Source organism: Epinephelus lanceolatus, chromosome 4, assembly GCF_041903045.1.
Source record: "Epinephelus lanceolatus isolate andai-2023 chromosome 4, ASM4190304v1, whole genome shotgun sequence".
NCBI lineage: Eukaryota > Metazoa > Chordata > Actinopteri > Perciformes > Serranidae > Epinephelus > Epinephelus lanceolatus.
Window position 1 is genome coordinate 22,644,737 of NC_135737.1, and position 15,355 is coordinate 22,660,091.

General features: G+C 39.8%; 1 protein-coding gene across 1 annotated transcript; it reads right to left on the reverse strand.

Annotated features, from left to right (window-relative positions):
- Positions 1-1,472: 1,472 nt before the first annotated feature.
- LOC117260155 (extracellular calcium-sensing receptor-like) lies at positions 1,473-14,679 on the reverse strand. The gene is made up of 10 exons (XM_078167500.1): positions 14,658-14,679; positions 9,741-9,894; positions 9,278-9,572; positions 9,045-9,131; positions 8,503-8,772; positions 7,969-8,175; positions 4,967-5,242; positions 4,418-4,642; positions 4,192-4,315; positions 1,473-2,383 (listed from the first exon to the last, which is right to left on the reverse strand). The coding sequence occupies exons 2-10, from the start codon at positions 9,848-9,850 to the stop codon at positions 1,473-1,475; spliced, it is 2,505 nt and encodes an 834-aa protein (XP_078023626.1). The 5' UTR covers positions 9,851-9,894; positions 14,658-14,679.
- Positions 14,680-15,355: the final 676 nt, after the last annotated feature.

Consider the following 15,355-nt stretch of genomic DNA (forward strand, 5'->3'; position numbering starts at 1 on the left):
AAGATATTTTTTGGGGCATTTTCAGCCTTTAATGGATAGGACAGACAAGTGCGAAAGGGGGAGAGAGAGAGAGAGGGAGTGACATGCAGCAAAGGGCCACAGGCTAGAGTCGAGCCCGGGCCACTGCGACAACAGCGACTACTACTAAGCCACCGACGCCCCCGGGAATCTTCTTTTATCTTAATGACCTCATCATCATGGCCAAGTCCGAGGAGCTGGATATGTTCCACACAGCAAAGTTGATCTCACAATCAACTGGAAGAAGAGCAGCCCCCTTTTACACCAACTGATAGAGTAGCAGTACCAGCTGCGGTCATCCATCTGGTTGCTGCCAACTTCACTGTGTGTGTATTGAGTTTTGCCAAGTGATATTGCAGTTGGTTATGGAGGGTACGGAAACATATGCTATATAAACTGGTAAAGAATTAATTAACTGGATCACTTAACAACAGGATGCATTATTTCATTAATTTATTTTAATATGAAATGTAAAAACACCCACAAGGCTGCTGTACTACTTTGCATTGCCTCTGGTACAATGAGGTATTCATCTTTATAATTTTTAAACAAACTGTACTTGTTTTTTACACAGTTCACTGTAGTTTTTACCTGTTGGTGGGCCTTGGTGCTGCGCAGGGAAAAATAGACCAGCCATACCATAATGGGGTTGAGCAGGCACTGCTCCCATGTTCACTGAAGCGGCTAGAGTTGGTTATAATGGTTACGGTTTGCTGCGGGCATGCCCCGACTGACATAACATGCTGTGTCCATGTCCCATGTACTTTGGTTGTAACCATGTAACAGTTCCTAAAGTCTCTGAATCAGTGGAAGTTAGAGGCCCTGGCTATTCATCAGAATAGGCAAAAGCTATCACAGCCAGCTTCTCAGATGCTTGTATTTGGTACTGTTTCCATCAATTTACTGTACTAATTCCATCAATGCTATCTGCATTTCCTTTATATTGCACTGAAGAAAGCTATAGATAACTGCATCTTTTAAAGGCTGATTTTGTTTCTGTTGATGTTTTTAAATTTGGGAACTGAGACGAGCTTTTTTGAATTTGGGGACATCATAAGAACTTTTGAGTGTATCCACATCAGCTCCAAACAGGCCTAAACTAAATGCATATAATGAAGATGGATAAACCACATAGTCTGTGCCATTTATTCTGAGAAAATAAATAAAGCATAGAATAAAGTTTTTTCAAGTTGAACGTTAATGTAGACCATGAAAGTCACAAAGGCAATAATGGCACTTAAAGTGCAGATCCTTTGTACTATTTAAAGCAACCTAGGGAAAAAATGAATAATTTGTTGTATTAAAATATTCTCGATCATATTATCCAAGTTATCTGTCCTCAGCTATTCTTTCACAATAACTGAACATTGCTATTACTATTAGCCTCTTTTCTGCCTGTGTTTCTGTATTGCATAAAGAAAATAGATTAATGTCTCATGAAACTAATACAGGTTTTATGACTCAATGCCACGACCCATGACTGCTTTCTTTGTGTTCCTCTCTGGCCTCAACAGGATGATGTAACATTTGGGTCCAAACAGTGACACCAAGAGGCCAAAACTTGAGGCCAGGATGGCAAATACCTCAACTACATCTGCATATTTGCCTGGTGAACTGACATAAGCAGGGACAAAGGCCACCCACACTGCACAGAAGATCAGCATGCTGAAAGTGATGAGTTTGGCCTCATTGAAAGTATCTGGAAGATTCCTTGCCAGGAATGCTAACAGAAAACTGAGGATGGCCAGTAAGCCAATATAGCCCAGTAACACTCCAAAACCAACTGTGGACCCAACTACACACTCATAAACTATCTTGGCATTGTGGTATTGAGTGTTTTTATGAGGAGCTGGTGAAGAAGAGACAAGCCAAGCAGTGCAGATTGCTGCCTGAATAGAAGTAAGAACCAGAACTGTTCCTCTCTGCTGCAAAAGACCAAACCACTTCAGATGGGATCCACCTCCTGGCTTGGAGGCCTTGAACACAGCCAGAACCACCATGGTTTTCACCAGGATGCATGATATACAAAGCACAAAGCTGATCCCAAATGCTGCATGTCTCAGTTGGCATGTCCACAGCCTGGGACGTCCAATAAAGAGCAGTGAGCAAAGGAAACATAATTTAAGAGACAGCAATAGCTGGAAACTCAGTTCTGAATTGTTTGCACGTACTATAGGGGTGCCACGATGACAGATAAAGATTCCCAACACAACAACACATATAAATGTGCCCAACAATGAGGCAGTTGTCAAACAGATACCCAGAGGCTCATTATAGGAGAGGAACTCTGTTTCCTTAGGAACACAGTGGTCATGTTGAGAGCTGGACCAGAAATCCTCTGGACAACTGGTGCATTCCATGGAGTCTGTGAAAAGAGGGAAAGTGTTGATATACATGGTTAAGTTATTTATTCAAACTGCAATTTTTAAACTGAATACCAACCAGTTGTATTGCTGATCTTTCCCTCAGAACAAGGGATGCAGTCAAAACAGCACTCAGGTTCTCCCTTCTTTCTGGCCATGCGGGTACCTGGAGGACAGCTGTCCATGTCCCATGTACTTTGGTTGTAACCATGTAACAGTTCCTAAAGTCTCTGAATCAGTGGAAGTTAGAGGCCCTGGCTATTCATCAGAATAGGCAAAAGCTATCACAGCCAGCTTCTCAGATGCTTGTATTTGGTACTGTTTCCATCAATTTACTGTACTAATTCCATCAATGCTATCTGCATTTCCTTTATATTGCACTGAAGAAAGCTATAGATAACTGCATCTTTTAAAGGCTGATTTTGTTTCTGTTGATGTTTTTAAATTTGGGAACTGAGACGAGCTTTTTTGAATTTGGGGACATCATAAGAACTTTTGAGTGTATCCACATCAGCTCCAAACAGGCCTAAACTAAATGCATATAATGAAGATGGATAAACCACATAGTCTGTGCCATTTATTCTGAGAAAATAAATAAAGCATAGAATAAAGTTTTTTCAAGTTGAACGTTAATGTAGACCATGAAAGTCACAAAGGCAATAATGGCACTTAAAGTGCAGATCCTTTGTACTATTTAAAGCAACCTAGGGAAAAAATGAATAATTTGTTGTATTAAAATATTCTCGATCATATTATCCAAGTTATCTGTCCTCAGCTATTCTTTCACAATAACTGAACATTGCTATTACTATTAGCCTCTTTTCTGCCTGTGTTTCTGTATTGCATAAAGAAAATAGATTAATGTCTCATGAAACTAATACAGGTTTTATGACTCAATGCCACGACCCATGACTGCTTTCTTTGTGTTCCTCTCTGGCCTCAACAGGATGATGTAACATTTGGGTCCAAACAGTGACACCAAGAGGCCAAAACTTGAGGCCAGGATGGCAAATACCTCAACTACATCTGCATATTTGCCTGGTGAACTGACATAAGCAGGGACAAAGGCCACCCACACTGCACAGAAGATCAGCATGCTGAAAGTGATGAGTTTGGCCTCATTGAAAGTATCTGGAAGATTCCAAAACCAACTGTGGACCCAACTACACACTCATAAACTATCTTGGCATTGTGGTATTGAGTGTTTTTATGAGGAGCTGGTGAAGAAGAGACAAGCCAAGCAGTGCAGATTGCTGCCTGAATAGAAGTAAGAACCAGAACTGTTCCTCTCTGCTGCAAAAGACCAAACCACTTCAGATGGGATCCACCTCCTGGCTTGGAGGCCTTGAACACAGCCAGAACCACCATGGTTTTCACCAGGATGCATGATATACAAAGCACAAAGCTGATCCCAAATGCTGCATGTCTCAGTTGGCATGTCCACAGCCTGGGACGTCCAATAAAGAGCAGTGAGCAAAGGAAACATAATTTAAGAGACAGCAATAGCTGGAAACTCAGTTCTGAATTGTTTGCACGTACTATAGGGGTGCCACGATGACAGATAAAGATTCCCAACACAACAACACATATAAATGTGCCCAACAATGAGGCAGTTGTCAAACAGATACCCAGAGGCTCATTATAGGAGAGGAACTCTGTTTCCTTAGGAACACAGTGGTCATGTTGAGAGCTGGACCAGAAATCCTCTGGACAACTGGTGCATTCCATGGAGTCTGTGAAAAGAGGGAAAGTGTTGATATACATGGTTAAGTTATTTATTCAAACTGCAATTTTTAAACTGAATACCAACCAGTTGTATTGCTGATCTTTCCCTCAGAACAAGGGATGCAGTCAAAACAGCACTCAGGTTCTCCCTTCTTTCTGGCCATGCGGGTACCTGGAGGACAGCTGTCACTGCACACTGACTGGGGTGGCTGTAGAAGGAAAAATAAATATGTGTTACTGCACTCCACTTTACAATGCTATTATGAGTTATCTATGGGACACAGAATAGGTGACTGAAAATCAGAAGTAACCTGTTTGGATTCAGAGTTCCAGAAGATTTTATCTTCATCAAGTGTGAGTTCTTCACCTTTTGCTGACTCTTTAACCTCACCTACATTCTGAACTTTAGTTCGTCCATCAGGGAGCCACAACCAGTTCATGACATCATATATTGGTAAGGCATCACCATTCTCATCAAATGACACTTGATCACCAAATGGTGTAGTGAAGTTGACCTTTTCCAAGTAATACACAAGCTATGGATATCAGAATAAGAGACAGAGGAAGAGCAGAAATGATAACAGTTTTATTATGATTATCCATCACGAACACAGTGGAATCCAGTATTCAATAATCAAACTGCATACTACACATTATTTTGTAGTGAAATCACATCACTAACATTATTGTGTTCCCAGTACCAAGATACTGTTGTCTATGACCTTATAACACTATACAATACTGTCACCCAGTTGCAGGGAAAATCCTTTCAACTATCTGCTACACAGTTTATGATTGATAATCTTATAGGATTTTTGAATGGTAGGGTGGTGTGGTGGGAATGTAAAATAATATCACACCTGCCATGGCTCCAGTCTTTGCAAACTGCCACAGCTGTGCCCACTGAAAGGTCCTCTGCCTGGCTCACACTGCAGCATGTCATCAAGAGCATATGCCAGGGCATACACAGCCTTGTACACGTTATACTCTGGCCTGAGGTTGGAAATGTCAAATAATTCAGTGTCCACATTCTCTAGATCTTCCTGTCCAGTGCATAGAGATCCCCCAGCTTCCATCCAACCTGCTTGAGGTGGTGCAAATTTACACTGAAATGTGTGTTCCCAAAACTGATTTACCTGAAATATATTCAGAATAGGGGTGTAACATTAAACTTCAAATAAACAAGTGAACAGCACTCTTAGCTGCAGTGCGGGCAGCGTTTCAGGGCTCTGCAGACTGGCTCAAGCATGTCTTTATCCATATAAGCAATGCATATTCACATATTTCATATCTTGGGCCCCCAGCCCAACAATTCTATGGGGCTTGCCAGAGGCCAAGCAATCAGCCAGTCCGAACAGACACATTTTGAGTAGGCACTGCAGTAACACAATGAAATGAATGAAAAATTCCAAAATACATAGAATGAAATAGAATAAAAGTTGTGTATTATAAAGACTTTTCCAGGTAGTTCTACCTTTATGGGGTGCCGTTTGTAAAGTGGCTCACACTGAAAATAACATCAACATTTTGCCACATTTAGCTTCAAACAATGTTTAAAAAAGTGTTGTGAATTTTTTAACGTCACCTTTTCCCACATTTACAGCAATATTTGTTAACGTAGAAATATACTAAATAGTTAAATCTAAATATTAAATGTGGCAGTTAAATGTTAAATTTTAAATCTAAATATTAAATCTAAATCTAAATGTTAAATCTAAATATTAAATCTAAATCTAAATCTAAATGTTAAATCTTAATGCTAAATCTAAATCTAAATATTAAATCTAAATCTAAATGTTAAATCTAAATCTAAATGTTAAATCTAAATTTTAAATCTAAATCTAAATATTAAATCTAAATCTAAATCTAAATGTTAAATGTTAAATCTAAATGTTCTGGATGAAACTAAATAGTTACCTAATATGCAAATTCACACTGCCGGTCACCGGAAGTACCAAAATAAAAGCTTGAGATGGTCAGACTGTGTTTATAGAATCAAATAACGAATTAAAACCAACTTATCGGGGGAAATGGACACTTGAACATACATTAGCATGATAATAACTACCTAAAATAACAAGAAACATGTTTGGAGAAATTTTATTTGATGTGTACTTTGAGTTGTTAGTGTCCCTTAGGAGGGAATCGCCTTGTTGTTAACAAATACTTCTGGGTAGAAAACCAGCAGAGTTTAGCTACATATATATATATATATATATGAATATCTCACATTTTTCACATCACTATATCACCGTTTCGACTAATCTGGTGTTTGTAAAGTCTATAAACACAATGATTGAACAAACATTACTATCACGTTCTGAAATTAATAACATGGTTATCGTAGATTAGCTGGGCTAACCGTTAGCTGTTAGCCCCGTTAGCAGTGTCTGTAATGACTCATTAACTCTAAACGGTCCGTGAAAAAAATATTTTTTTCCAGTGGATATCTTAGTTACAACATGATTGAGCTAACTGGAGTAGTTTCATGTTGTATCCGACAACGGGAGACTTTTAACAGATGACGTCCTGATGTTAGCTTTGCTGCTGCTGCAGCCACTGATGCTTTCTAGACATTGTGATTTCCCAAAACTGAATAAATACCACACATCGCAACACAAAACTGCTTTGCTAGCTCAATCATGTTGTAACTAAGACATCTGCTGGAAAGAAATATTTTTTTCACGGACCGTTTAAGAGTTAATGAGTCATTACAGACACCGCTAACGGGGCTAAGAGCTAACGGTTGCTAACTTAGCTTAGGTTGTTAGTCCCTCCGAAGGGACACTGACAACTCAAAGTACACGTCAAATAAAATTTCTCCAAACATGTTTCTTGTTATTTTAGGTAGTTATTATCACGCTAATGTATGTTCAAGTGTTCATTTCCCCCGGTAAGTCTGTTTTAATTCGTTATTTGATTCTATAAACACAGTCTGACCATCTCGAGCTTTTATTTTGGTACTTCTGGTGACCGGCAGTGTGAATTTGCAAATATTAGCTAAATATTTAGTTTCACCTAGAACATTAAGATTTAACATTTAACATTTAGATTTAGATTTAAATTTAGATTTAGATTTAATATTTAGATTTAACATTTAGATTTAGATTTAGCATTTAGATTTAGATTTAGATTTAATATTTAGATTTAACATTTAGATTTAGATTTAGCATTTAGCATTTAGCATTTAGATTTAGATTTAATATTTAGATTTAGATTTAGATTTAGCATTTAGATTTAGATTTAGATTTAATACTTAGATTTAGATTTAATATTTAGATTTAGATTTAGATTTAATATTTAGATTTAACATTTAACATTTAGGTGCCACATTTAATATTTAGATTGAACTATTTAGTTTACTTATTTTTATTTCTAAGTTAACAAATATTGCTGTAAATGTGGTAAAAGGTGACGTTAAAAAAATTCACAACACTTTTTTAAACATTGTTTGAAGCTAAATGTGGCAAAATGTTGATGTTATTTTCAGCGTGAGCCACTTTACAAACGGCACCCCATATATCTTGGCTATATTTAAAATGTAAAGCTTCCAAACATAATCATAAAAGTGATCAGCACATCTGGGTGACGTTTACATTCACAGACCCTATAATGGCAGGCATTGCAGACACACTGTCCTTGTCTTATAACATTACTCAACTCTTTCTCTGTTGCTGTTGACCAGGAACTTGCAAGTGGGTCTTCAAGCTCCAGCATTACATACAGTACCAGTCAAAAGTTTGGACACAGTTTTTCATCCAAGTAAATGGGAAAGTGTGTCCAAACTTTTGACTGGTAGTGTATGTGCTCACAAATCTTAATCTTACAAATACCAGATTAAAAAGTGAGGATAAACTCTCACCAGGTTATTTCCATAGCTGTTGTTGTGTTGTAGGTCAGGACGTATTTGAAGCAGGAAGTCCTTGAACCCTGGTATGTGTCCTCGACGGATAGCAATGCCCAGAGTGCCACCCAGATACGGCATGAGCTGAGGAGTCTGAAGCACGGTAGCTGCAGTCCAGGCTTCACTGGCCATCCACTGCAGGCCTGTCACATTCTGCCTCACCACCTGTGCATTGTATTACATAAATTCATATTGTCATGACAGGGTTGATATCTTGTCTTACTCAGTACATAAACAGGTGAAATCGTGTGTTTTACACAGTATTATGAGCAAAGTGATGCACGTCATCATAACTGGACGTCAGTGAAATTTTTTTGTTACTGATCTCACTCTAACACCATGCAGCACTTTTTAAAAATAAGAAGTGTGATTCATAAATCTATTTGTTATATAACAACATTTTATTGGAGATTAAAACCTTTGGTTTTACGATTAAAACACAAAGTTGAAAAATTAGACGAAGTTACAATTAAGTTGTATTTCAAACCCAACCTCTTTAATGAGGTTGATCATGTAACTTTCATGTGCAAACACAATGACCACACGAGCTGTAGATTTCCTCATAACATCCACAATCCTCCTTAGTTCAGCTGGATCATTGTCCCAGGGCAAAACCTCTAAGTAGGCCAGACAGCCTCCACCAGACTGAGCCAGGTCAGATTGGAAGGATCGGGCAGCATGGAGTCCATAATCATCATCACTGATCAGCAGACCTGCCCAAGTCCAGCCAAAGTGTTTCAGAATCTGAATCATAGCACGCACCTGAGTAAATACAGAGTGGAGGGATTAGTGCACAGGCTGGAATAATCTTTAAGTGGAGAAGCTGCTAAACACGTACCACAATGGATCATGTTTAATTATTGTCTTTCAGCTTTGTTAGCTGAGACCAAATAGGTCTAGTGACACATAGACTGTGACACATTTTACAAAGAAGGAATATATAATTCATTTCGGGACAGGGACGTTATTTCTGAAGAATGTTTAAGTGCACATGCTTTTTTAAATGTATTTGTATTTTGCTGATAGATGGTCACCTGGAAAGCATCACTTGGGATCGTCCTAAAGAAAGATGGGAACTTCTCCCGGTCGCTCAGGCACGAACATGTGGCAAAATAACTCACCTGTGAAAGACAGAATGTTCATCCTAAAAACATTCAAGCCTTTATTGACTCCTTCAGCTTTTCAAGTTTGATTACTTGATGTTTACAGATGACTTTAAACCTGAGATTAAATCAAAATGATCCAAGAATTATGGTGGAAAACTTACCATAGGTACTCTGTACAAACCTAAGACAGTGGAGATGGCAATACAATGTGTAGAGGAAGAATCACCCACGATTCCTACTACTGGAGGGTTTCCTGCACAGGCCTTGTTTGACATAAACTGCTCCTCTCGACCACTGGCTAATGACAATGCTGAACGGAATGCAATTCCTAGTTTGACACAATGGTCATAAAGACTATATCCCAGAGTCACATTAGGCAGCAGGTTGGTGTTTCTGTTGATCTCATCAATAGCAAAGGCCATGGTCTGGACCCTCCTGAATCCTACAACATCAAAACTAACACAAAAATACCACTTTTGGAAAATACAATAAATGTGCTGACATGTACATGCACAAATACAGATTTTGTAAACAATTAACCAATTGAACAACAGCTTGAACATGAAATGAATAAAGACGACCAATCAAAGAAATAGGTCTTAAATGACAGACTGACAGACTCACCTGTTGCAGGTAGGGTGTTGTGGCTCTGAGGTAAAAGACAGGTCAGGAAAGACAGAAAAGAAGTGGACCTGAAACAGCCCACCCAGAACCACATCTCCAGCCTTGTGCATCCCATTTAGATGAAATTGTCCCAGTAACTGGCAGGAGGTGGAATATCGAGGAGAGCGCATGGCACAGGAAAAGTAGAAATATAACAACATGAAATACACCAGCAAGAACAAGTTGATATCTAAAAATGCAGACATGACTGTCCTCCTGTTTACCCCTCTCTGACCTGGTGTCAACTCCTTTTATTGACTTGTTTAATGTTGTACACCACCCATCAGGGCAATTGCAAAAGTTGGGGCAGGGCCTAATTTACAACTAATTTGACATTAATTTTGTATTGAGGCAGAATTAATTTGTGCACTTTTTAGAACATCTCACCAAGGTCATTTTGGCTACCTTCTAAGCCAAATTTTAGTTGGGGGTTTTAGTTGGCATTGAATATTTTTGCAAACCACGGATATTTAACATTCGTAAATTATTGTGTAGTTGATATGTTGAAACTTTACATTTCAACAATGCTGTGGTTACAATGTGGTCATGCTTAAGCACAAAAACAACTTGGTTGGGAAGAGATCACAAGTGAGAAAAACTACAGTTCCTCAAATGGTGCCATTTGAGGCTGGCTCCGAGAGAGTCTTGTCAGATCCCTATGTCAAAATGTTTAACTTCACTATAGAAATAAACACGTTTACAACCTTGTACAAAAAAAAATAAATAAATAAATATTCAATATTCATAATGACTGTATGTGGGTTACATTTTTATTAGTCTCACCCACTTAAATTATATTAAGGATTAAAGTTACACATCATTAAGGACATGGCCTCTTTGAGAGACAGGCTGTCTGCGAGGTGTCACCACAGTCTAAGTCAAATAAATCCAATCATCCGTCCTTCACTGCTCCACTTTTTTGTCCAAAATGCTTAATTCGAGGCTTCAAAAGGTGATTATATTGATATGTATACAGTCAGGTCCATAATTATTTGGACAATGATACAGTTGTCGTCATTTTGGCTCTGTACACCACCACAATGGGTTTTAAATGAAACAATGAATACCTGCTTAAAGTGCAGACTCTCAGCTTTCATTTAAGGCTTTTTTCAAAAATGTAGTATGAACCGTGTAGGAATGACAACCATTTCTTCACACAGTCCCCCAGCTTTAAGGGCTCATAAGTATTTGGACAAACTAACATAATCATCAATTAAACAGTCAGTTTTAATACTTGGTTGCAAATCCTTTACAGTCAATGACTGCCTGAAGTGTTGGACACATAGACATCATCAGATGCTGGGTTTCTTCCCTGGTGATGCTCTGCCAGCCCTTTACTGCAGCCGTCTGCACTTCCTGCTTGTGTTTTGGGTGTTTTGCCCTCAGTTTTGGCTTCAGCAAGAGGAACGCATGCTCAATTGGATTCAGGTCAGATGATATGACTTGGCCATTGCAGAACATTCCACTTCTTTGCCTTAAAAATGTCTTTGGTTGCTTTTGCAGTATGCTTCAGGTCAATGTCCATCTGCACTGTGAAGCATTGTCCAATGAGTTTTGAAGCATTTGGTTGAATCTGAGCAGATAATGGTGCCCCAAACACTTCAGCTTTCATCCTGCTGCTCTTGTCAGCAGTCACATCATCAATAAATACAAGAGAACCAGTTCCACTGGCAGCCATACATGGCCATGACATAACAGTACCTCCACCATGCTTCACTGATGAGGTGGTGTGCTTTGGATCATGAGCAGTTCCTTCCCTTCTTCCTTCTCTTGTCTTGCCATCATTCTGGTAGTTGATCTTTGTTTTATCTGTCCATAGTATGCTGTTCCACAACTGTACAGGCTTTTTAGATGGTTTTTGACAAACTCTAATCTGGCCTTCCATTTTTAAGGCTAACCAATGGTTTGCATCTTGTGATAAACCCTCTGTATTTATTCTAGTGAAGTCTTGTCTTGCTTACAAGAGCAGCAGGATGAAAGCTGAAGTGTTTGGGGCACCATTATCTGCTCAGATTCAACCAAATGCTTCAAAACTCATTGGACAATGCTTCACAGTGCAGTTGGACAATGACCTGAAGCATACTGCAAAAGCAACCAAAGACATTTTTAAGGCAAAGAAGTGGAATGTTCTGCAATGGCCAAGTCATATCATCTGACCTGAATGCAATTGAGCATGCGTTTCTCTTGCTGAAGCCAAAACTGAGGGCAAAACACCCAAAACACAAGCAGGAAGTGCAGATGGCTGCAGGAAAGGGCTGGCAGAGCATCACCAAGGAAGAAACCCAGCATCTGATGATGCCTATGTGTCCAACACTTCAGGCAGTCATTGACTGTAAAGGATTTGCAACCAAGTATTAAAACTGACTGTTTAATTGATGATTATGTTAGTTTGTCCAAATACTTATGAGCCCTTAAAGTTGGGGGACTGTGTGAAGAAATGGTTGTCATTCCTACACAGTTCATACTACATTTTTGAAAAAAGCCTTAAATGAAAGCTGAGAGTCTACACTTTAAGCAGGTATTCATTGTTTCATTTAAAACCCATTGTGGTGGTGTACAGAGCCAAAATGATGACAACTGTATCATTGTCCAAATAATTATGGACCTGACTGTATATGGATGTATATTGAGTTGTAGATAAAGTTGATAGACTGTTTCACCTTTCAGTAAAACATCTACTTGCCATGTTGGCATATGTAAAGCGAAACACGTTTTCTTCGGAATAACTTTGCAGTTTAATACAAATGTGTATCAGAAGAGCTACTTTATAATGTGTGTAACCCAAAATTTCTGTGACAAACATACCAAGTTGAACTCACCAAAAGCTCAAATCAGGCCTGAGTATATCCACTAGATGGTAGCATCATACCAACACATTTGGTAAAGCAATACATACCCCCTTGCACATTGTCTGTTTGATGTTGGTTTATTGTTTCTGGTTGGTCTCCATAGTAACTTGGCAGGTATTAGGAATTCAACATTTTTTCTTGAACTGAAGGATATATATATATATATATATATATATATATATATGTCTTTACTTTTAAAAGTTTCTGTTCTGGGGCTGGCAGCAGAGAGGGCCCAGAGATGGACCGCTAATGGGAATCAAGTGAAAGAAGAGCAGATCCCCACTGCACCAACGGATAGAGTATTTGGGGGCTGTACTCAATGCACGCAGTCTGCAGGCCACTCTGTTTGAACACAGATGGAAGGATCGGCAGCAAGCAGTTTCTAAACTGCAGCTTAATTAGATGGCGACGGTGTAGACACTACGGTTCATGGCAGAGGCCCACCTGGTGGTACCAATTGAGCCTTTGCACATGTAGTACCTGCAGAGGTGGTTTGTCAGCTTTTGCTTAGATGACAAGAAGCACAAGCGACGCTCAATTACCATTGCACCCTCAGAACAGGACAACACAACACACAACAACTGCTGCAGAGATGTGGCTGGGAGGAGTGACCTCCTATGTCACACTGTTCATGGTCGCGTCCCTGATGGGTTGTGGAGGGATCTGCCTGGGGAGAGTGGTAGGTGGTGTGTTACCTCTGACAGAGGTCCAACACCTAAGCCTCCTCAAACTACAGACAATGTTTCTGGTCCTCCAACATGTCAGGCCCCTGACATAGGGAAAGCATGTGTTGCTGAGGACTGACAACCAAACCCCAGTGGCTTACATCAACAGGCAGGGTGGATTTTAGTCTGCTGCCCTGTTGAGAAATGGCAGAGCCTGTGGCTGTGTGGCTGACCCTTTTTCACTGCCAGATTTTCCGCGAATATTGGGCTGTTTTATCAGCAAGCTGCGAGCGTTTAGACACACAGAGCCGGATTGGCGAGTTGATCCAAGGTTTTCCGCGAATTTTCCGCCTCGTTGGGTAGTCATATTGGCGGAACCCTTTTAGCTTAAGAAGACCAATGCGACCTTCCGCAACGGGAGGGGCTGTTGAAGACTTGTGGGAGGAGCTGTTGATGACACCGCACGTGTGACCCACTGGCGGTGGATAAACAGGAAACAGCTGATAGCAGGAATTAGCGAGCAGCTAGTAGCAAGAGGGAAACGCAAACCTGACAGACACTGTAAAGATGAGTAACTGTGGAGACAAGGAATTGTGCACCCTTCTTGCCCTCGCAAACGACGAGGCCATTAACCGTCAGATGACAGGAACAGTGAAGAACGGGCTGACTTATGAGAAAATTGCCGAAGGACTGACTAGCTGGGGCTTCCCTCCCACATCACTGTTTACGTCACACGCTGAGCTACACGTTTTGTTACTTGCTCACGCCCCCCATTGCCCCAAAAAAGGCACATTCTGTATAAACAAAAGTAGGCAGCAGTGGCGTATCCAGGACATTTTTACTGGGGTGGCCAAGATGGGACACAAAGCTAGTGTGGGGTGGCCATGGCATTGCGAAGTATAATGCCACGTATGCAGCAACCCCGGTTCGAATCCTGGCCGGAGGACCTTTGCTGCATGTCACATCCCCTCTCTCTCCCATGATTTCCTGTCTTGTAACTGTCAAATAAAGGTGTTTATGCAGGTAAAAAAATATTTGAAAAAAATAGTCATTTTTTTTATTCCATTTCCACCTTTCACAGTCCTCAGGAATCTCTGGTTATTTTAACATGTCGATTTTTAATCAGTAATTATGTTCAGAATAGGGTACAAATTTTCTAAAAGCCATTTCCTTATAGTGGATTAAAGTCCTCATCTCTTCACAAGTTAGATTAGGGTAGCAATATTCAACTGATCTTAACTCATCCTATAGAATAACATTAATCAGGCATCAGCTCATCATCTGTGTCACCTGTATTGTTACCTGTGTTTGCTCTACTAATTGAGGCGCCATCTTGTGGTTACATCAAAACACAGCAATCCAAGCAACAGAACAAACCAAAAAATTCAAATAAAAGCTTTATACTTAAAGATAGGCCTTATTAAAAGGTTTATCTGTAAGCAAAAAGATAAAATAAGCTTGTAGCCTAAGGAAGAAAGGAATATTTGTTGTTCTTTACAGATATAATTATATATAGATATAATTTGTTGGAGATACAGGAATTAGATTTTTTTTGTTTTGTTCTTTGCCAGGTGTGTTTTTATTTAACCACAAAATGGGGCCTAAATTAGTAAAGCAAACATAGGTAACAATACAGGTGACACAGTTGAAGGCCTGATGACTGAATAATGTCATTATATGATGCCTTATGATGTACGAAAAGGGGAACTGCCCGTTTTTCCGACAGCCCATTCGTCCAACATCCCATTGTTCCGACCATATTAAGCCCATTGTTCCAAAGTCCCGAAATCATCATGATGTCCTGTGGTTAAGGTCTGGTTAGGTTTAGGCACAAAAACCACTTGGTTAGGGTCAGGCAAAGATCATGGTGTGGGTTAAAATGAAAAAGAAAGTGGCAAACATATAAGCCGTGAGCCTGCTTCGCCTCAAGCCTTTCCAAGCTGACTCAGAGCTGGTCGCGGAGCCGCCGGGAGCCGTTCAGCACTGCGGAGAGCTCCCCACACAACCCGGACCCCAGAGTTAATAACAGGAGGTTATGGTGTTTCATTCTCTCTCTTTATGA

What these genes read in the sequence shown, in the direction of transcription:
- LOC117260155 (XM_078167500.1), bottom strand. Translation starts at nt 9,850, where the DNA reads ATGCACAAGGCTGGAGATGTGGTTCTGGGTGGGCTGTTTCAGGTCCAC. An exon ending in CAACACCCTACCTGCAACAG is followed by an intron (nt 9,573 to 9,740) that starts GTGAGTCTGTCA and finishes TTTTTGTGTTAG; the next exon opens with TTTTGATGTTGTAGGATTCA. An exon ending in TCCCAAGTGATGCTTTCCAG is followed by an intron (nt 8,773 to 9,044) that starts GTGACCATCTAT and finishes GTATTTACTCAG; the next exon opens with GTGCGTGCTATGATTCAGAT.